The 21,681-nt window shown below is 38.3% G+C and overlaps 1 protein-coding gene across 2 annotated transcripts in view; it reads left to right on the forward strand.

Annotated features, from left to right (window-relative positions):
• The window catches only part of HMCN1 (hemicentin 1), a 544,205-nt gene that overhangs the window by 385,920 nt on the left and 136,604 nt on the right, over positions 1-21,681 (forward strand). For both annotated transcript variants that reach the window (XM_075528409.1, XM_075528416.1), the window contains exons 49-54: positions 6,045-6,236; positions 9,006-9,179; positions 9,503-9,616; positions 10,350-10,495; positions 15,067-15,217; positions 17,530-17,724. In XM_075528409.1, coding sequence (XP_075384524.1) covers positions 6,045-6,236; positions 9,006-9,179; positions 9,503-9,616; positions 10,350-10,495; positions 15,067-15,217; positions 17,530-17,724 — 972 coding nt within the window. The remainder of the gene's footprint in view (positions 1-6,044; positions 6,237-9,005; positions 9,180-9,502; positions 9,617-10,349; positions 10,496-15,066; positions 15,218-17,529; positions 17,725-21,681) is intronic.

Consider the following 21,681-nt stretch of genomic DNA (forward strand, 5'->3'; position numbering starts at 1 on the left):
TAACTCTTCCCAAAGCCGTAATCTTTACGGGAGTGGTCTGCCACGTCATCCCCTATAAAGTCCATAGTGAAGTAGATTGCAGCTTGGGGGTTGCAGCTTGGATTTGGGTTTGGCAATACCAGCACACCTAAGTCCTACAATCTTCGTCCTGGGTAATCCATCTACCAAAGTATCTCGCTAGTTCTTTGCAATGAAATGCAAGAAAAAAACAAAAACCTTTCAAAAAAAGACAGAAAAGGTAAAAAAAAAAGTGCAAACATGGATACATGGGACAAGATTATCTTCTTAACATGTCTGATCTTACAAAGGGAATAAGACTAGAAAATATTCCCATTATTAATTTCATTTTGTCATTATATCAGTTTATTGTAATATCAGAATTAACCTATTTTAAAAGGACATTTTGAAATCTCTATCTGGTCTTGTAGTATTAAAGGAATAAGAAAGAACCTTTTGTGGAAAGCTTGAAATGTCAGGGGAAAATGGAGTTTTTTATTTCACTGCTCATGTGTTTTATATTAAAAATAAGTTGAACTCAGAAAGAAAACGTATTTTGAGTTCTTTTAAAGGAAAACCTAAATAACATAAAATATACTATTAACTTATTGATAGTTTTCCAGAAACAGTGTGAAATTCACACTTCTGTAGAGACACATGCTACGTTTTATCGCATCCTCATTTCAGGATGTCCCGTGCTGATATCCATCACCCTAGCCATTTTTCCTACCATAGTTTGATTTTATGGTTTTCAGTTAATTCTTTGAACAATTCAAAGTCAATTTTTTACATAAATCCCCCTTTAAAACAAATGTTTGAGGTCTTTGTCTATGCTGTCGGTAGCCGTGATTGTTGTTGAATTGATTCCTTTTCATATTGACGTCATGCACGCTCAGTAGACCTGCTGCACGGGTTTTTAAGGTTATGACCTTTCACAAGCACGTAAACTCATCTTCTGAGGTGCCTCTGGTTTGCCTCAAACTGCCACCCTTCAGCGTCTATAAGTTGTGGCTGTCAAAGGGAATAATGATCTACTATCTACTTATCTATTCCAGAAGTTCTTACTTAAGCTGAAACGATATGCTTGCTAGATTGTTTAAATACAGGTTTTGTTTTTTTACAGTTTTTTCCCACAAACTTATAGAAAATGAATATATGAGACATTTCTCTACTACACCACTTGTACTCTTTGAGTTGCTTCTCAAATAGTAGAGGTGGCCTGACTCCTGATTGTGCAGGTCTTGAAATTGTCCCCCACCATTGTCTGAACCAACCAAAGTCCTGTGACTGGTGTAGCTGGTCAAGTTGCATATTCATTGCTGCAAACTATTGGAAATGATGCTATCTTTGGTAAGGACCAACCCCTGATTCTCCTGCTGTTGGACATCACCCCCCCCCCCATGCTTGGTGAAGGCATCCCGGTGGTGCAGCAAAACTGTGCACTCCAGCTCATGAAAATATCATTGCAACAAATAGGAAAGAGGTTGCCTTCAAAGGCCTGCGTGTAGGTCAGACATGGCAAAAAGACCATAAGCAAATGTGAAAATCTTGGGGGACAGCTGTGATTTAAAATACCAAGCAGTTAGTAAGGTTATCCTTGTGGTATACCCACCAACACTACTTGCCTGACTGCCGTGATATCAGCTCCATCCCTCCCCAAGGACAACTTCATTTCTTTGATTTGTCTGCGTCATAACTGAGCTATGGCTCAATCCGCTATTCAACTTCAGTTGCTGCTAAAAATGTAAAGCATATTAGCATTTGGGAGAACCGTTACTCAATTCAAGCTTTCATTTACAGTATTGAAATAGTCTATGGACAAAATATTCTCAACAGATTATTTTGTATATTTGAGAAAAAAGTATAAAAAATAGAGCCTCTAATTAAACAAAATATTCTCACCAGCAGAATATTTTGCCCATAGAATCCTTCTGTACTTCAACTCAAGGCTTGAATTTTTTTTCAGTTCTTTTAATTTGGCATATGCTGAGCATATCTTTTGGTTTCCTAACTGCAGGTCTTTGTACATTTTATTTTAATGGTTACTATCCATATCATGCATTATTTAATATACCTTGGACTGCCAGAAGAACAAAGAGCTCTATCTTGGAAGAAGTACAGCAAGAAAGCCCCTTAGAAATGAGAGTGGCGGCCTCCATATCATGCACTGGAGACAGGTTATCAGTCCCTGGAGAGGGACACCATGCTTGCTAAAGTAGAGGGTCAGCAACAAAGAGGAAGGCCATCAACAGGATGGGTTCACACAGTGGCTGTAGCAGTGGACTCCAGCATAATCATATTTGAGAGGATGGTGGAGGGCCACGAAGTGTTATTTTTTGGTGGACACAGGGTCACTGTGAGTCAGAACTGCCTCAAGAAAATGTAACCTCAACAATGATAATAAAGAATGCTAGAAGTATCAAAAGATGGAAGAAATACACAGTCAATATACCAAAAATGATTGGTCAAAATCCAACCATCTCAAGAGATAGCATGCGATCAGAATCAGTTTAACAGAAGAATTCCAAGCTGCACTGGAGACATGAGTGAAACACAGAACTTCTAACTCACTACCATCAAGTGGAGTCTAACTCTTGGTGCCACTATAGGACAGAGTGGAACTGTTCTTGGGAATGTCAGAAGGTACAAGTCGCATCTGAAAGTGGTTTCAGGTGACTGGCCTTTAGGTTGGCAGCTCCGTGTGCAGCCCCTGTGCCACAGGCCCAGCAAAGGACAGAATACCAACTGAAGTACTTCAAAGAACGGATGCATGGCTGGAAATGCTAGTCTATGCCAAGCAATTCAGAAGATAGCTAACTGGCCAACCAACTAGAAAGGATCCATAGTCTTGCCCACTCCAAAGAAAGATAACCCAGTAGAATGCAGAGATTATTGTGCAATATCATTAATATAGCACGTAACTAAAATGTTGTTGACCATAACTCAAAAGTGGTTATAGCAATACACCTGGAAACTGTCAGAAATTAAAACCAGATAGAAGATTTAGAATGAGAGATATCATTAATAAAGTCAGATATATTTTGGCTAAAAGCAGAGACTACCAGCACCATATTTAATTCTGTTTTATTGACTATAATCATTCAACTGTAAAGATTATAATAAACTGTATAACATTGCTAGACATGTAAATTCCAGAATTCTGCATTGTATTCATGCAGAATTTGTGTGTAGACCAAGAGGAAATTATTGAAACCGAACCAAGGAAGCTGGATGGTTCAGATTCAGGATATGTGCTGGGGCTTTATCTTTTCATAGTATTTCTTTAATCTTGAAGTTGAGAAAATTATCAAAGAATCTGGACTATATGAAAAATAATGTGGCATCAGGAATAAAAGATAGGCAAGGTGGCAAAACCTTTCTTGCTACAGCAAAGAGGACTTGGAGCACTGATGCAGGTCAGAGACCACAGGCTTCAATATAGATTACAGCTAAGGGTTTACAAGTCAGACATCCTCAATAAACAGACTCATAAACAAAGAAAAGGCTGAAATTGTCCAGGGTTTCATTTCACTTGGGTCCGCACTCAAGACTCGTGGAAGTAACAATCAAGGGATCTAGTGTTGTATTGCATGGGGCAAATCTGTGGCCCAAAAGCTCTTTAAACTCTTCAGAGCAAAGATCGCCATCCTGAGAACTATTGGGAACCTGTCTCAATCCATGGTATTTTCCATAACTTCATATTAATTCTGAAAGCTGGACAGTGGATAAGGAAGCCCTGAGAAGAAATAGTTCATTAACAGAGTATTGAAACATAACACCTACGAAGCTGAAGCAAGACCAGACTTGATCTTCTTTGTATTTAGGATTTCTATGTAGGGGTCGGGGCCATCTGGAAGGCACTAAGCAGCTATAATAATTGATGAATATTTATGCTAGTTCACATTTTGTTTGTGAAAACGGCTTCCCCACACATGTTTTGCATATGTACTTTGAGCACATGTGTTCAATTATTTGGGGTATATATTTAAGTGTAGAATTGCAGGGTCATATGGAAATTCTATATTCAACCTTTCTAGGAAACTGACCATGTATTTTACCCATCTGCTAAACCATGTGTATTTCTAGCAGCAAAGCACAAAGATACAAATTTCTTCACGTTATAGCCTCCAGTGATATTCCTTTTATTTCAGTAATCCTGGCACGTATAAAGTAGAACCTCATTGTAGTCTTCATTTGCATTCGCCCGGTAATTAGTGATGTTGAGTATTTTTAGTATTTGTTGGCAATTGTCTAAGTTCATGGAAGAAATACCCATTCAAACTTTTTTATCAATTTTTAATTGGGTTATCTCTTTTTATTTTTCAGTAGTAGGAGTTTCTTCTCTACTCTGAATACTAAACCCTTATTAGATATGTAACTTGCAAATATTTTCTCCCATTTTGCAAATTGTCTTGATAATATCACTGGATGTCTTGAGTGTGATGAAATCTAATGTATCTCTTTCCATTGCTGCTCATGCTTAAGGTGCTACTTCTAACAATACATTGCTAAAAACCAAGGTTACAAAGGTTTGCACCTGTGTCTGCATCTGACCATCCTAAACTTCAGCGCCTATATTTAATCTCTTGTTACATTTCAAGTTAATATTTACATATGTGTGAGAAAGGGTCTAACTTTTTTTTTGCATGGCCACATCCCATTGTTGCAACATCATTTGTTGAAAAGATTGTTTTTCTACCACTCCATATTCTTGGCCTTCTTGTTGAAAATCTGCTGACATAGTTGTACAGGTTTATTTCTGCACTCTGGATTCTATTCCATTTACTTATATTTCTGTGTGTATGCAAGAACCACACAGTTTTACTTACTGTGGATTTATGGTGCCTTCTTAAATTAGGAAGTGTGAGTCCTCCATCTTTGTGGCCACTGAAGTCTCTGTTTCCTTTGGGTTGTGTTCAGCCAAGGTACTGACTGAGTTTTCATGAACACTAAGAGCTACAAAAATAATAATGATGATGAAATAAAAGCACACTGTTGGGAAAGCCTCTGAACACTTAGCTATATCATTTACAGTTCTGACATAGCATTCATGTTCTACTTTCACTGAGCTTTGCAATCAGCCAGAGGATATGGCTTAGTCTCCTCAGGTTTCTGAACATGTTTTGTGTTCTTAGGGTGAGCATGGATTCCTCAATTTACCACTATAAAGAGGTGCTCTGGGATGCCCTAATTTCCCAATGAAACACCGTGTCTCCTTCCCTTACTAATTTTAGCACTTCTATTGTATAACAATATTATTTTGTCCAAGGTGGCTATGGGATTGTCATTTCCTTTATACACATTTTGAGCATTAAGGATTTGCCACATTTCAGCCTGGAGTGCATTCTGAGTGCCTTGCTCGAATCCTTCTTGTAGCCTCCAGACAAGGGAGACCAAACAGAAGAATAATTTGCATATTTGATCTCCATTTGATGCTGGAACACAGGCTGCAGTCTTCATGTCTCTTGCCAAGGGGGGATGGGTCGGGGGTGGAGCAAGAACAGGTGAAAATGCTTCACATCTTGCCTTCCTTTCTTTTTTTAAACTGATCATTCTTTTGACTGCAGTGAACTTGCGATTCTTTTCCATAGACCTGACAAGGATGTTTTTTTGCCGGTTTCTGCTTGTGTTTTGTTGTTTGTGTGAGCCGACTGGAGTTTGGAGTTGCTTGCTACCATTTTGTTGACATCATTACCTTTCCATTACAAAAAAAGACTATTCCTAGAAAAATGCTTAATTACAATAGTCCAAGATATGGTTCAATTTATTTAAGCAGAAAATTTAATATAGAATATTTTAATTCAGTTATGAAAAAACCACATTTGATAGTCATTCATAATATATGCATACTTTAAAAAATTTAGCATACTCACAAGTTTTATAAACTAGGCTATACTTGTAAATTTATTTTTAAGTGTCCATTAGTACTGCATGGCTTAAGATGTGAGATATTTGAAAAACTCAAAGGAGGGGGACTATTCTCTTTCATTATTCATCGATTTTAAAAGTGATGCTTAGCCAATCCTCAGAAAGTATTTCTCTTCCAGGGAATCCAATACCAGAAATAACATGGCACAAAGATGGACAGCTCCTACAAGAAGATGAGAGTCATCACATTATGTCTGGGGGCCGATTTCTCCAAATAATCAATGCCCAGGTGTTACATACAGGGCGATATACATGTTTGGCATCTAACACAGCTGGTGACAAGAGCAAAAGTTTCGGTCTGAATGTGTTCGGTAAGTTTAGGCTTTTCTTTAAACTTTTGATAAGTCACATAAGATATAGATCTGTTTTGTGTTTCTTTGGGGTTTTTTTCTGTGTATGTAGTGTTTCTACTAGTGCATTTCATTAATTATATGTACACTTGCTGATTGGTTGATTGATTTATTAACTTACTAATTTATTAATTTCATATGGAATTCTTGGTATGACCAGGCACTCTGCTAAAGGCACATAGATATGAAACAAATAGCAGTACAAGAACAAAGGGCTACTACTCAAGGGAAAAGAGACATGACAATATCAAGTGCATCCTGGGATTCTGAGTCTTTCCTTATAGTGGACAGCCATGATTAGTAGTTTTTGTATAATAAGCCTTTGTGAAACAAATGATGAAAGAAAGAAATATATGGCAATGTGCATTCAATTTCTGCAAAATCACATTATGATTGCAGTTTAGGCAGAGTCTTAATTATAGTTTTTATTTTGAAATGTAAAATCCCCTATCAAAATGGAAATTATTTGCTACTGTGAAAATACTTTTCATTTATATTAAAATTATTTGACTGCTCTGTTTTGTGTTTGTATGTTTAGTCTTTAGTTAGACAACGTAGAAATATGCAGATACTTCTATAGATACTTTCCAGAGCATAACCATTAATTAGGTTGTTTATGGTCTAAGTAAATATATATATGAAATTAATCGTAATACTGAATAATGTTAAAGTGCCGAGTGAACAGAATGAAGGGGCTTCAAAACATTCATGAAAAAAATGGAATTAAAAGACAATGAAAATTTTATATGAACTTTTTGAAGCCCCCTGTATACTTAGGCAACGTTTGTTTAATGTTATAATCTCCTTAAGTTCAGAATCCATATTTGTCTCTTATAAAATTAAGTCCTAGCCCCTAACACAGACTACTAAATATACTGAATGTGCAGGGGAATGAATGAGCCAGTTTGGCTCAACCATGCCTGTGATACTCAGTCAATCTATAAAAGGCAAATGTCTAGCCCTGATTTGTCTCTCTCTTCCTCTATGGAAACTCAGTTTTACATCTAGAGTTTAAGATATCTTCATACTTCATTGCTCCCTCCTCTGATTCTCAATACTGAAGCACCTCCAAATCCTGTTTTCTGTGTTTTCTGGAATCCTGTTTTGACCCCTTCCCCCAATCCACATTTTGTTATTGAAATCCTGCTCTTGGAGACATCAGTTCCCAGAAGAGTCTCTCCAGTCGAGATCGCTTAGTCCTTCTTCCCAGGACTACAGCTCCCACTGCCCCCATGGCTGCTTCCATGTTTTCCCACAACTCGCCATTGTTCGTTGAAGACTTGGGATTCTCAATAGCAGTTTTTCTCTATCAGTTTCAAAAAGTTAACGATATTCAAGTGTGATCTTTTATGACTTCCACTCTCCCCGGCCATAAATGGAATGCCTTTGCTCTTCTTCTTCCAAAGGATGAGCTACTCATCTTATTCACAGTTATTGCTTGTAGTCTGCTCTCTTGATCCTACATGCCTTCTACCACTTTGGTATGTAGTCACTCCCACCCTCTGCCTGCAGCCTCACCTTTTACCATTCCCATCATGTTGTAGGAAAGCCATTTCCCGCCTGCCTGCCAGGCAGCCTGCATGACCTTTGACCCTGCTCTGACAAGGAGCACCCTATGCACAGATCCAGTGGCTAGTTTAAAAATTCTTGATGTTTTTGACACTACTGATCATTTCATCCTTGACTGAGCTCTTTTCCTGGTTATTCTTGTTTGACTCTTTTTCTTTTGCCTTTAGGGAATTTTAGTTGATCCAGCTCTTAAAACACTCCATCTCTTAGTATTTTGTTATTTTTTGCGGTTTATGTTGCTACATAGAGTTTCTTCAAGTAATCGCTGTCATTCTTAGGAGTTTAATTGTCATTTTCTACAGACCTGACTTTTTAAATCTATATTTGCCCCCATATCTTTCTCCTAATGGCCAGATCCAATATACAATTGCTTCCTGGACTCATCATTCTAATGGGGATTCTCATGGGGACTTAAATTTTGAGATATTCAGAGTTGATCAAACTATCTTCTCCTACTAAAAGAGCAAAACTTCTGATATTATCTACTTTTGTTGATTCACTGCTGTTTTACTAGGTTTTCCAGAAAATAAAGAAATTCAAAACAGGGAAATGATGGTTGGTCTCTCTGCCTCCCTGATTCTTACTCTTCAGACGCTGTCATCAGATCGTGACAACTGACTTCCTAACCATTTCGGAAATGGCTCTTCGCATTGTGCTTCCTGCCCTGCTAGGCTTCCTTCCCTCCCTCTCTTGTTAAACAGATGTGTCTACTTCTAACAGCACCCTTTCCAAGTCTATCCTTTATCAAGCCTCTGTTCACCTCTCTTCTGCCCCATTACCCCCCCCCCCTTCTTCTTCCTAGTTTCCCATCTCTCTCTCTCCTGCCAATCACTGCCAATCTACTAAGGTTCACTTTGAAGGCCTCCTGTGAGCCCTTCTCTGCAGTACAATTGAATGCCCTACTCCATGCCCCCTGAGTCCACGCTCCCATGGCTAACTGTACCACAATGGGTTGGTATGCTTCCTTTATGTGTCTGTGCCCTCCATTACCTCGTGAGCTTTTACAGGGGATCATACTGCTCTGATGGAGAATAAGAACAAAAATAACTTGTTTTCTGTGCCTGTGAGGGGATCACATTGCAAAAATGGCCCGAGGAATATTTAGAAATGCACAAAGAATCCAAACTAACTTTCTTCGATTATTTTCTAAATGTCTGTTAGTATCTCCTACAATTGCTGGGGTGGACCGTGAGGGGAGCCCTGAAGAGGTCACTGTTATTCTGAACAACCCCACTTCTCTGGTCTGTGAAGCTTACTCATACCCTCCGGCGACCATCACCTGGTTTAAAGACGGAGTGCCTTTAGAATCGAACCGAAATATTAGGATTCTCCCAGGTAATTAGCTTACTTTCTGGTTTTTTTAGATACGTTTTCTTCATTTATTATTATAGAAACACCAAATCAATGACATTTTTTTCTGTAAATGTTCCTATGTTGTTTGCAATGTGATGTCATTTGTATTTTTTAATTTTTTTGTAGATCTTGTAATCTAAGGTAGCTAAAGTTACATTACTACACCATAAAAAGGCTCATGAGTTACCTTTTTGAAATTTGTGTTTATATGAGTGTTCATATGTTATTGACAAGAACTAAAACGGGTGATCTTACTGCTGCCCCTGTGAACTTCAGAGGTGCTTTGATATTCCTTGGTTTTCCAGGTGGCAGGACTCTGCAGATCCTGAATGCACAGGAAGACAATGCTGGAAGGCATTCTTGCGTAGCTACCAATGAAGCTGGGGAAACGATAAAGCACTACGAAGTGAAGGTCTACAGTGAGTTCGGAAACAGCCCAGTCTGCTGTACCAAGTGTCCCACTTGTTCAATCATGCTTTTGATTGTGGGTTCACAGTTATTTATACCCATCATTAAAGGTTGTGGTTTATGCAGCGTACTTCATTAAGGTTTGAAGTTGAATTAAACACTGTGCCCATGACCTCAATTACTTAAAGATGGGAGAAGACCACTCAGCTATCTCATTAACTTCTTGTTGAATAACTTGTGATTGGCACTTTCTTAATTTTCCCTTCCTATTATCCTCTGGGCAGAATTGCAATTTCTTCATGAAGGAGAGAGTGTTTAAATGTATATGATCTATAGTCTCAAAGTGAGTTATCAATCACTATGTGCAGTTCCAACCCCTAAAAACAAAGGTAAAACCAGGATAATGGTCAACAGGTCCTAAATTTAAGATCCCACCTCTTCCCAACCCCCAATAAAGAGGAGATGCTCTCTGATTGATTTTTTTTACTTTGACTCATTATCTTTTATAAACAGTAGAATATACTTTATGGGAAATGCTAATGGTATCTTTGGACATGGAAAAAATATAACAGGTCAGTGAAGGAATATAGCCTCATTGGTAGCATTGTTTTCCTTTATGAAAAGGGGCCATAGGAAGCACCTCTATTATTTCCTTATCATCTTGATTCTCAGTGTAATTTCCGTGGTATTCCACTTAATTGAAAGAGCCAATGTTTAACCTTCTTACATGAATTTTTTATGCAGTTCCACCCATCATCAACAGAGGTGACCTCCTGGGGCCAGGCCTTTCCCCTAAAGAAGTGAAGATCAAAGTCAACAACACCCTGACATTGGAATGCGAAGCCTATGCCATCCCTTCTGCCTCTCTCAGCTGGTACAAGGATGGTCAGGTCAGCCACATTTTTTTTTCATTTGCTGGTAATTTCTTAAAGATTCATATGACCAATTAAAATGGAATCAACAAAGAAAGAAGACACACTTGACTTTACAAGTTTACGATACTGTTTTTTCATATATTGGCAGTTGTCTGTGATGCTGTGTCCAGTAGGTAAGTAGATTGGCGATGGACTACTACCCTCGAAGTCAGTGGTCCAAATGCATCAGCTTCTAGGTGGGAGAAAGATGAGTCTGTCTGCTCCTGTAAAATTTACAATCTTGAAAACCCTTTACACAATTGCTATGAGCTAGAATCAGCTCCATGGCAGTGAGTTTGGTTGCTGTTATCTTATATTTTTTGTTTCTTTTTCATGACAATCTGGCTATGGTCCCAGTGGAGAAGTTAGGAAGCCTTGTTTGTACTCTGTGTTATAAGACAATGGAATAAATGTTGCACAAATTTAGCGCTCGACCAGATTAGAATGATGGGTGTGGCATGTGCTACGGCACATACATGGTATATGAACTAACAAATTTATTCAGAACTTTCGCTAAACATCTGTCCTATTTTTATGTCACAAGATAAATTTTTCATGTTGTGAGTCAAAGGAAAACCGAAGGAAAAGAATGCCCATCATAATTAACTGGGAGAAATAAGCAACTTTATTGAAAGTCACATCCTTCACAGGATGGCCCGACTTTCAGACCACACACCCTTACATCTCATTCAACTGATTTCCTGCCATGCATGCTTTAAAGACACATGTGCAAGTGGTTTTAGACAACAATAGATTTTTAAACTGCTGTTAGCACTGTCCAGATATGAAATAGCAGGTGTTTGTCCTACTTTTCCCATAATCAACCAAATGGTCAGTCAAATTCCAGTTGTAGAATTTCACGTCTGAGTCATGATTTAAGTTGTAAGGGAGGTATAGTTTTATCTTCTTCAGATTCCAGGTGGATTTTGCAATACTGGCAGCTAGAGGGAAAAAAATCTCTTATAAAATAAGCAAGTTTCATCTGGAAGCCATTGCCAGAGGAAACTACAGATCGCCCGCCGCGTCCTGCTCACAAATTATTTTCTATCTATAAGCACGCTTCCTAACATGATATCAATTCTACACGCATTTATTTGGAAACACAATTTCTTTCTCATTTCAAATCATCTTATTATTTTATTTTTTGACTTTTCGAAGCCGGTTTATCCCTTGTAGTTGCTCTATGCAATACAGACACACAGAAAGCCTGGATAATGACTGAAATTGAAGCAGCTGTTTTTTGTTGTTTGATGGTGGTCAATTAAAGTTTCTAGATCATATGCTGGAATTGATGCAATAAAAATACTATAGTTAAAATGCTTAATTTTTAAACGATTTCAGTTGGCCCTCTAGAATGTGTACAAGGAAGTACTATTTTTTGTTTGTTTTCCATAAACCTTATGTTCTTTCACTCTGTGGATAAGCAACTTAACAGAGAAATACATCTAAAATTATTGACAAACTCTTAAGTCAAGCAGTAGCTCCATTCAGCTTCTTAAGCAATGGAGTGGCATGGTTGTCTGATGCTTATAACCCATCCATTGACTGCTGAACTCGCTTATTTGTACCTCATGAAGTCCACTTCTCCAGCAGAGAGCTCACCTCAGCTGGGAAGAGCTCCTCCTTAGGAGGGGAGGAGGAGAGGACCACTTGCCCCTCTGGCCATGCCCTGTGACCATCTCGGTGGGTAGACACTCCTACAGTGGTGTTCAGTCCACTCTGGTGGAGGTCCATGACCAAGAGTAGGGGAGGCTATGTAGGTCCCAAAGAGAATTGATAGGGAAGGAATGGCATGTGCCATTGGGGAAAATGTTTTGCCTTTATGGCCTCCCAAGGGTGAGAATCTGCCCTGTAATACATGGCTAGTCATGCATGTTTAACCAAGCTTCCCTTCAGCTAATTGAGACCCAGTCCTCATACTACAGGTTACCTGGGCTTTATAGACTGCATCCGCTCAGCTTACAGCACATTACATAAGCAACACAGAAAGATGAGTCAAAATACCCACTAAGTGAACCAGACTCTACATTAAGCATACCAGTTGCAATTAAAAGAACTAATATACTCCTTTGGACTTAAAGCTATAACTCTAGGGAAGAAGAAGAAGACTGCTACCATAAGGTCCTAGAATTGAAAGTTGTTGAACTTCAGGTCAAACCTCTTGCTTTTTAAAATTATTTTAAATCATGTTATTGGGGGCTCCTACAACTCTTATCACAATCCATACATCCATCCATTGTGCCAAGCACATTTGGGTTGCCCAATAATAAGCAAATTGAGACTATCATATATGTGCTACTTTCATATTCTCTTAGTTTTAGAAGACATGTCTTAGGTCTGCAGACATAATTTTCTTGACAACTGAATTTTGTACCCTAAGTCTAACCCCCATTGAGTTCTTAAGGATAGAGTCACTTAAGTTTTTATGATTTGTAATAGAAAAACCCAAGAAGCTTAGTCTTAAAACATTTCCTATATACCTGGCTCTATCTTAACAATATTCTAAATTCTCTATCAATGGCACATTTAACAATACTATTATTAGAATTAGTAAAGGCCCCATGGAGGTCACATTAATGTGTCCCATAAAAAGCTTATTAAGGGAAGTGTGTTCACGCATATGTTCTAAGTGCCTGGTTTGTAGAAGGTTATGGACGTCAGTGAACTCCCCAATACCTTTGCAGAGACTCCTCAGGGAATAGACCTCCATTGAATACCCTGGGCCCATTGACCAAGGCTTGATAGCACACCCTGCCCACCGACTACATCAGAAAGCCAGTTATTGCAGGTCTACTTAGGGTCCAATGGACCATGGTATCGTTTGTTTTCCTTTTCAACCCATTCCTACTTTGTCCTTTTTAAAATTATATTATACTTTCTATTGGGATGAGAAAAATATAACCAATCTCACAGAACAAGTTGTATAGATACTGTAAAACGGAACCCTAATCCACTGTGTGAACTTTCCCTGAAATGGCAGTAAAATTTTATTTTTTTAAAAAACTAAGTTATTGGCAGCATTGGTCATAAAATCTTTGATAGAATCTTTGAGTTTTATTTATTCATGCTCTGGAGTTTTTATTTTGGTCCAGAATATTTAAATTGTGGTACCTTCATTTAATTGATATAATAGTAAAAATGACCCAGTCCACCCCAAGCTATTTATTACACACCTATTATTTGTCAGGAACATTTTTATCTATTAGGGATACAGCCAGGAAAGAAACGAGAAAAAAATGGGCACTTACAGATTTTGAATTCTGATTGGGAGAGACAAAAATTAAACCAACAAACCAGGAAAACATGTCATGTGTCAGATGGGCTCAGTGCTGTGCTGAAAATGCAGTCGGAGACAAGGGTAGGGAGCGCTCCTTAACAAGGGAAGCTAATACTTCACCAAGCACTTGATGAAATTGTAAGAAGCAAGCACAAAACATCTGAGGACAAACTATTCTATGAGAACAGCAAGGGCAAAATTCCGGAGGCATTTTGTGTGTAATCAAGAGAAGCCTCTACAAAGGACCCGATAAAGGAATGGAGGCCAGAGCACTGTGTCAGCATGAGACCCTGGATCCCTGCTGTGGCGGCGGCTGGGTTTATGGGGCATGATGGCTGAATGGACATGGAGGACAACTGTATTTCAGAGGGGAGACAAATTAAGAATGTGTCCCATTCCACCGATATATCCAAGTTGACCAACACATTTGGCACAAATAGAGAAGAGGAAATCCTGGTTGATACAAATTCCAGAAAGGTTAGAGGGAAAGAAACTGGTGGAAGCCAGCTCATGAAATTCATTTGACTGTCAAAGGGAATCCAAAAAATATATATGGCTGATAACTGGAGGTAGACTGCAGTCAGGAGAGTTTTTTCTGGTTTGTTTTATCTCAAATGGGGAAAACTATATAACTTTGTATGTAATCCAGTGGAAAAAATAATTGATGAAAATTGAAATAAGCAAGGAGTCAGTGCTGGAAGACTGGCCCTGAGTAGCCCAGAAGATGATTAGAATGGGCCGAGAACTCCAACGTGGCGCAGGCAGGGCTTTGCCAGGAGAGTCAGTGACGGGAAAGGGAGAGTGGCTGAGGTCTTAAATAGGGAAGATTATGAGTGGCTTTCTTCGGAGCAATGAGGGAATAAATAGAGACTGTGAGGGCCAAGAGGCAGAATAGTTCATAAAAATGTCTTGCATTTGCTAAGAAGTCATCCTAAAAGATATATATTTTTAATCAACATGTGACCAACTGAAAACACATTTTTCTACATAGTTGAATGTATAGTGTTCCTACTAGCATATTCCTGTCATAGAAAATGTGTAACTATACCACCACAAATACCTGAAACAAATGTAAACACTGCCCAATATGATTTGCAGTAAATTTAAAATGTGATTGTCTAAAAAAATGTTGAACAACATAAACGTACTGAATTATTGTCTTGAATATTTTACATTAAATTTTAGTACTATGCTTTTTGCTAGGTATAAAATTATTAACTGCATGGTCGTTTAGTTGGTTTGTACTAACATTATGATGCTTGACTCACAGCCCCTTAAATCAGATGACCATGTTAATATTGCCCCAAGTGGACACACCCTTCAAATAAAGGAGGCTCAAATATCAGACACTGGACGATACACTTGTGTAGCCTCTAATGTCGCAGGGGAAGATGAACTGGATTTTGATGTGAATATACAAGGTAATACTCATAGGTTTATTATTAATAATTGAAATCAAAATGTCTGTCAAAGCAATGGAAAGGAATTGAAAACAGCTTATTTTAAATAGCTTTTTGTTTGTTTCTTTGCTCTCTGATGAGAATAATATAAACTCTTTACTGGAAATTTCAACTCAAGAGATTAGCAATGAAGAAGAGCATGATTAACCTTTCTCATCATTTTACGAGGTTTCCTCTTGCTGTTTTCAGTGGTGTACTTCATTTCTCAAAGACACATGTCGGCGTTGCATTAGCTTTTCTGCAACAAAGTATTGTGAATCTTTCTTCCAAAGGATTAAGCAGGAAAGGCAGTCCACATATCATCTTGTTTTTCAGTTAACATGTAACTTTTCAATTTTAAAATGTTACTATAGCAAGATACACATAGCATAAGATAACATTTTAATCCTTTTTAGATGTACATTGTACTGGCATTAATTACATATGTGATGTTGTGATACTATCACTGCTCATATTTGTCTAAATGTGCCCAATAGAAACTCTGCACCTACTGAGCAATAATTCTCCTTTCGCCCTGCCCACAGCCCCTGATGATTTTTAAACTACTGTCTCTATGAATTTGCTTAGTTCCGATGCTTCCTATAAGTGGAATCACAATATTTGTCCTCTGGTGTCTGACTTATTTCACTTAGCCTGATACTTTCATGATTCATCCAAAGTTTAGAGTAGATCAGAATTTCCTTTTGTTTTATAGCTGAGATTCCACCGTCGTTCTGAACCATCTATTATCGCTTTATCGGTTGGTGATTCTTTCCCCCGCCTTCAGGCCGTTGTGAATAATGCGGTAATGAAAAGCGGTGTCCAGCGTCTGTTTGAGTCGTGGTTTTCAGTTTGCAGGGGGGGGAGGGTGTTAGATGACTACTCCATGATTCTCTTTGCTCCTTCTGAGGGCCGTCAATGTTTTTTTCAAAGTGGTTGTACCCTCTTACATCCTGCTCATAATAGACATGAATGCAAATTTCTCACACCCTTGAAAACTATTTTGCTTGTCTCCTCTCTCTTTTTAGTAGTCATCCTATCCTTGTTCATGGGCTCAAGAAGTAGCTCATGGTGGTTTTGATTTTTGTTTCCCTAATAACTAATAATGTTGAACATGCTTTTATGGGCTTATTGGCCATTGGGATATTTTCTTTGGATAAATGTCTCTTCTAGCCCATTCTCTATATTTTAATTGGGTTGTTTAATTTTTTATTCTTGAACTGTGAGTCCTGGTATATTCTGCTTATATGATATATGCATATATTGATGTGTAATTTTCAATATTTCCTCCCATCCAGTCTTGTCAGTTTCTCAATATTGTCCTTTAAGATGCAAACATTATTTATATTTTTCTTTTATTGCTTATGCTGTTAGTTTCATATCTAGGAATCCATTGCCAAATCCACAGTATAACCTTGTGTACGGGCTCACCCCATGTGAGGAGCCAACCCGGCAGGCAAGAATGACAGTGAGAACAATAATAAGAGGCGTGTTAGTCTGGGTTGACTAGAGAAACAAATTCATAGACACGCATATGTGTATAGAAAGAGCAATTGAATGTTGAGGAAACATTCTAGCCCAGTCTAGGTCAAGTCCATAAGTCCAATATTAGCCTACATGTCTGATACCAGTCTATAAAGTCCTTGTCAGACTCACAAAACACATGCAATGATGCCACATGCAGAAAGATCACAGGCCTGTGGGTGCAAAGTCTTGTAGATCCAGTGGCCATAAAGCATCCCAGTGCTGGCAGGGTCTCCACATGGCTCCTCCAGCTCCCAGGACTCTGGCTGCATCAGCGTAGCTCCATCAGGCTCATTGTCAGTAATGTCTCGCAGGGAGTGAGTGTGTGTCCCGCTTCCAATGAGCTTTTAAACTCCTTAGTGCCTCCAAATGAGATCATCAAACTGTGACCTGATTGACAGACTAAACTCCACCCCTTTACTCTAAAGCCTCCAATTGACAACAGATTATGTAACTACAACTAGAGGGTAGATTTGTTTTCACAGGAAGGGCAAAACTATAAGCACAGCCTCCTAATCCCATAATTCTTTTTCTTCCACAACCAGCTCTGAACCCTAGTCTCCATGACTGTTGGATAAATAACTCAAAGGTAGACTTTGTAGATGTATAAGCACTTGAAAATATTTGGAAACTATATTGAAATATATTTTTCACATATTCAACCTATTATATTTATATATCACTCTAGTGATAACACAGCTGAGACCCATGTTTAATAGATGGATTCTGGCATTCACAGGTGACCAAGATTTAATGTTTTTCCTTTATAGTTCCTCCAAGTTTCCAAAAACTCTGGGAAATAGGAAACATGCTTGACACAGGCAGGAGTGGTGAAGCCAAGGATGTGATCATCAATAATCCCATTTCTCTTTACTGTGAGACAAATGCCTCACCTCCTCCCACCTTGACGTGGTACAAAGATGGACAACCTCTGACCTTGAGTGACAGAGTGTTAATTCTACCAGGTAAGCATAGCTGTGTGTAGAATAAAAGTCTTATATTTGCCCAAAGTGTATCTTTTTGTTTACTAGACAAATTGAGTTGATGCTAATGGGGATCTTAGACATGTCATTTAGTTGACACTTAGGCTGCCCAATGCTATTTGTACCTATGTAATAGTTAGGTAATAGAATACAACACCTTAATTATTTTTTTGAAATTAACTATAGAATGACTGTGCTTTGTTCCAGTCACTGGTGGATTGGGGGCACTAGTTTGGATTCAGTACCTTCCTGAGGCCCATTTTAGTCTTAATTCATTCTGAATGTTTCGCAACTACATGATCTTTAGCCAGTTACCTCATCAACATAAGCATCTGCTCCTTCTGAATGTGAGAGTAGAAATCATAAAAATCTAACTGATAGGGTTATTGACAGGATTCATTAAGAGTACATGTGTAAATGTAAAGCACTTGGAACTAAGTCTGGCCAAGTACACAGGACATGTTCAATGGAAAGAAAAACAAAAGAAAGTTCTTTGGCTTCTTTGTTTCTCTACTTCTCTAATGGTTCAATGCAACAATCAGTTTGTGACTATAATTATTAATGATAAGTTGTAAAATACACTTGCAAATGATTACTGCTTGGGGTTTATAAATGCATACATTCTAAAAAATAGTAAAAAATCTGTTTCAGATATTTTAGCTTTTATATAGTAATTCTAAAGTTAAGCTTAATTTGTTAACAGATATAATAATTTTAAACTTGTCAAAACATAGTAGACTATACATTTAAGATCAGTGGATTTTACTAAGTAACTTTTATCTTAGTTAAACAAAATAATACACTGACAATTTCGAAATTAAAAATAAAGAGAAATGACAACTAAGTATTAATATGTGGTTCTGAATTGGATATGATGCTGGGCAAAATATTAGCCATGAAGATATTATTACAGCAATGATTAATGTGTATATGTGCTAGTGTTATTCAAAAAATAAGATTGTATTGATTTTAAATGTCTTGCTTCTGAACATTACACTGTGGTTAAGAGATCCTTGTTCTTATGAAGTATACATTCATGGGTATTTAAGGGTCTCCAACTTACTCACAAATGTCTCTGGCTAGCAAGACTGTGTGTGTGTGTGTGTGTGTGTGTGTGTGTGTGTGTGTGTGTGTGTGTGTAAATATGGAAGAAGTGCCTGCTTCTGACCCCAACACCAGAGTGAAGCATGAAGGGAGCACAACGGAGCAGCAAGGGGAGCAAAGCAATGAAGTACCTGGAATTCCAAAACTAGACTTCTGAATTGGTTTGCCGGGTGTGGCACTTCACCAGATCCAACTAAAAAACATTCAGAAGGGTCGGCATACAGAACTGGAACTACTTATAGTCTTCACACACACACACATGTGCGCATGCACGCACACACGCGCACCCTTGTCTTTTTCCTTTCTCTTTTTCTTATATAAGATAGGAAGGATAACCAGTCCTGAGGAGAAAACAACAGGGCCAAGGACCTTGGGAGGACATGGGAGAGGAGGAGGTTGGAGAAAGGGAGGGGATATCCAATAAAAATCCAGGGACAAGGGGGAAAAAAGACCTAAAATCAATGGTGAGGAGGGCGGAGAGTGCTTGATGGGGTTTGATCAAGTGCACTGTAGCCAAGAGAAAGTATTGAGAGTCAAATGAAGGTCGAACATGATATTGGGACCGGAGGAAAGTAAAAAGCAATAGAGGAAAGAACTAGGAGGCAAAAGATATTTATAGAGATATAAATAGGGGCATGCACATATGTAAATATATGACTAGATAATGATAGAGATAAAGGTCTATGTACATATATTTAAGTGTTAAATATTAAAGTAGCAGGTGGGCATTGGGTCTCTATGCAAGTACTCCCTCAACACAAGAATACTTTTTTCTAATAACTTGGTGTTTTGTGATACTTACCTTCCCGAAATGATCACTGAAGTCAAAATGGGTGCATAAGCAAATGTGGTGAAGAAAGCTAATGGTGCCTGGCTATTAAAAAATAGAGTGCCTGAGGTCTTAAAGACTTGAAGTTAAACAATTGGCCATCTAGCAGGGAAGAAACAAAGCCCACAAGGAAGAAGCACACCAGCCTATGTAATCACCAGGTGTCAACAATTTCAGGTATCAGAAAAATCAAAACAAAAGAGTGGAGATCCAAAGCCCATCTGTAGACAATTGGACATCCCCTCACAGAAGGGTCACAAGGAATGGATGAGTCAGCCAGGGTGCAGCATAGCGCCAACGGAACACACAACATTCCTCTAGTGCTTTAATGCCATCTCCCACCCCAATATCATGACCCCAGACAGGAGGGGTGATGACAATTTATGCATGGATTGTTATAAGAACTGTAAGGTCCCCAATAAAATTGTTTATTAATAAAAAAGAAACAAATAATGAATTTACTGGCAGTGGGAGCAGCTATATGCTTCCATTAAAATAGCTTGAGCTAATTAAGTGACAATAGGAGTGTATAAGACCTCAGAAATGTATGAGAAATAGCAGTAAGAAAGACTTCATAAAAGAAGTCATTACATACTGTATAAATTAATAGATATGGCCAAGAAAATGAAGTAAAACATAGGTAATTGATATTCTGAAATGTTTTTTATAATTATTGCAGCTTTTCTTTATATTTGAAATTTAGGTCAACATAAATATTTTAAAATACAGTTTTCCTTTTAAAATTATACGTATGATTTTGCTTTACATGTTTTACAATCCTGTATATTCCTCAAACCTGTACACTCAGAGATATAACATTAAATGTTAGAATCTTTAAAAGAAAGAAATGCACTGCTTAGTGGGGGATTCTGGGCTTCTACCTAATTCTAGCCCCAATCTGAGAACAAGTAGTTTTTATAAAATGGCCTTGCTTGATAGTCACCTTCACAAAGAGATCGCTGCAGATTACTGAAGAGAGCACCACAGCACAGTGTGGTGAAGAAAGCAGATGGTGCCCCGGCTATCAATTGGAATGGTGCCTGGGATCTTAAAGATTTTGTATTCAAACAAGCAACCACCCAAGTGAGGAGAGTCCGCATGGAAGATCCAAAGATGACAATAGCAAAATCCAAATATGATGAAGTATCAATAGCTTAATTTGTGAACACCCAGTTTGTAGAAGGCTATGCGGGGCAGTGGGAACCCAAATCCACCTGCAGACTCTCTAGTCAGAGTGAGCCTCGAACAGGTCCCCTCTAGCCACAAAGCAGGGATGAGAACAGCTTTGCTGTCAGACACAGATTAATGTAAACTTGACTATGGTGGATGGAATTATGGTATAATAAGACACCTGGTCAGTTGACCTCCTTCTTGACCTAACCTGAATTTACTCTAGACTTAAATATTTCTCCTTAGTTCCATGACAGAAATTCTCTCTCTGGTGTATTTTTAAATATTGCTGGTGGTCTTTTCTCTCTTCCTCTTTATTTTTCTTGCTATTTTTATTATTTCTGCTATGTTTCCCAGTTTACAAAATAGAGAAGGAGTGGATGCGCAGAAACAATAACTGATGCAGTGAATTTGGTGGATGGGTTTGGAGAGGGGAATTGGAAAGCAAATAGTGAATGTGGTGGCCGGGGGTGCACTCCAATTGATTTTGGTGATGTGGACACAACTCTTTTTAAAAGCAGCTTACTTATGGAAGTGTATGATACGTGACTTTTATATCAACACTTAAAAGGAAAAAGACTAGAAAAAAAGAAGAAAAGTGTGAATGTTCACAAAAGGGAAAACAAAAGACAGAGATGTTGCTTGGGTGGCGTGTTATAATTCTGCTGCGATGGTAGCATGCATGTCCAGGCCCTTAGAGGAACAGAAAACGGTAAAGGGGAAATGGGGAACTGATAGGACCGATGACTGCACAACTCCACTCAATGGGAGTGAACAACAGAATCATATGTCAATGGAGATATTGGAGTGTGTAAGACATGGCAAATAAATATATA

This window comes from Tenrec ecaudatus, chromosome 1, assembly GCF_050624435.1.
Source record: "Tenrec ecaudatus isolate mTenEca1 chromosome 1, mTenEca1.hap1, whole genome shotgun sequence".
NCBI lineage: Eukaryota > Metazoa > Chordata > Mammalia > Afrosoricida > Tenrecidae > Tenrec > Tenrec ecaudatus.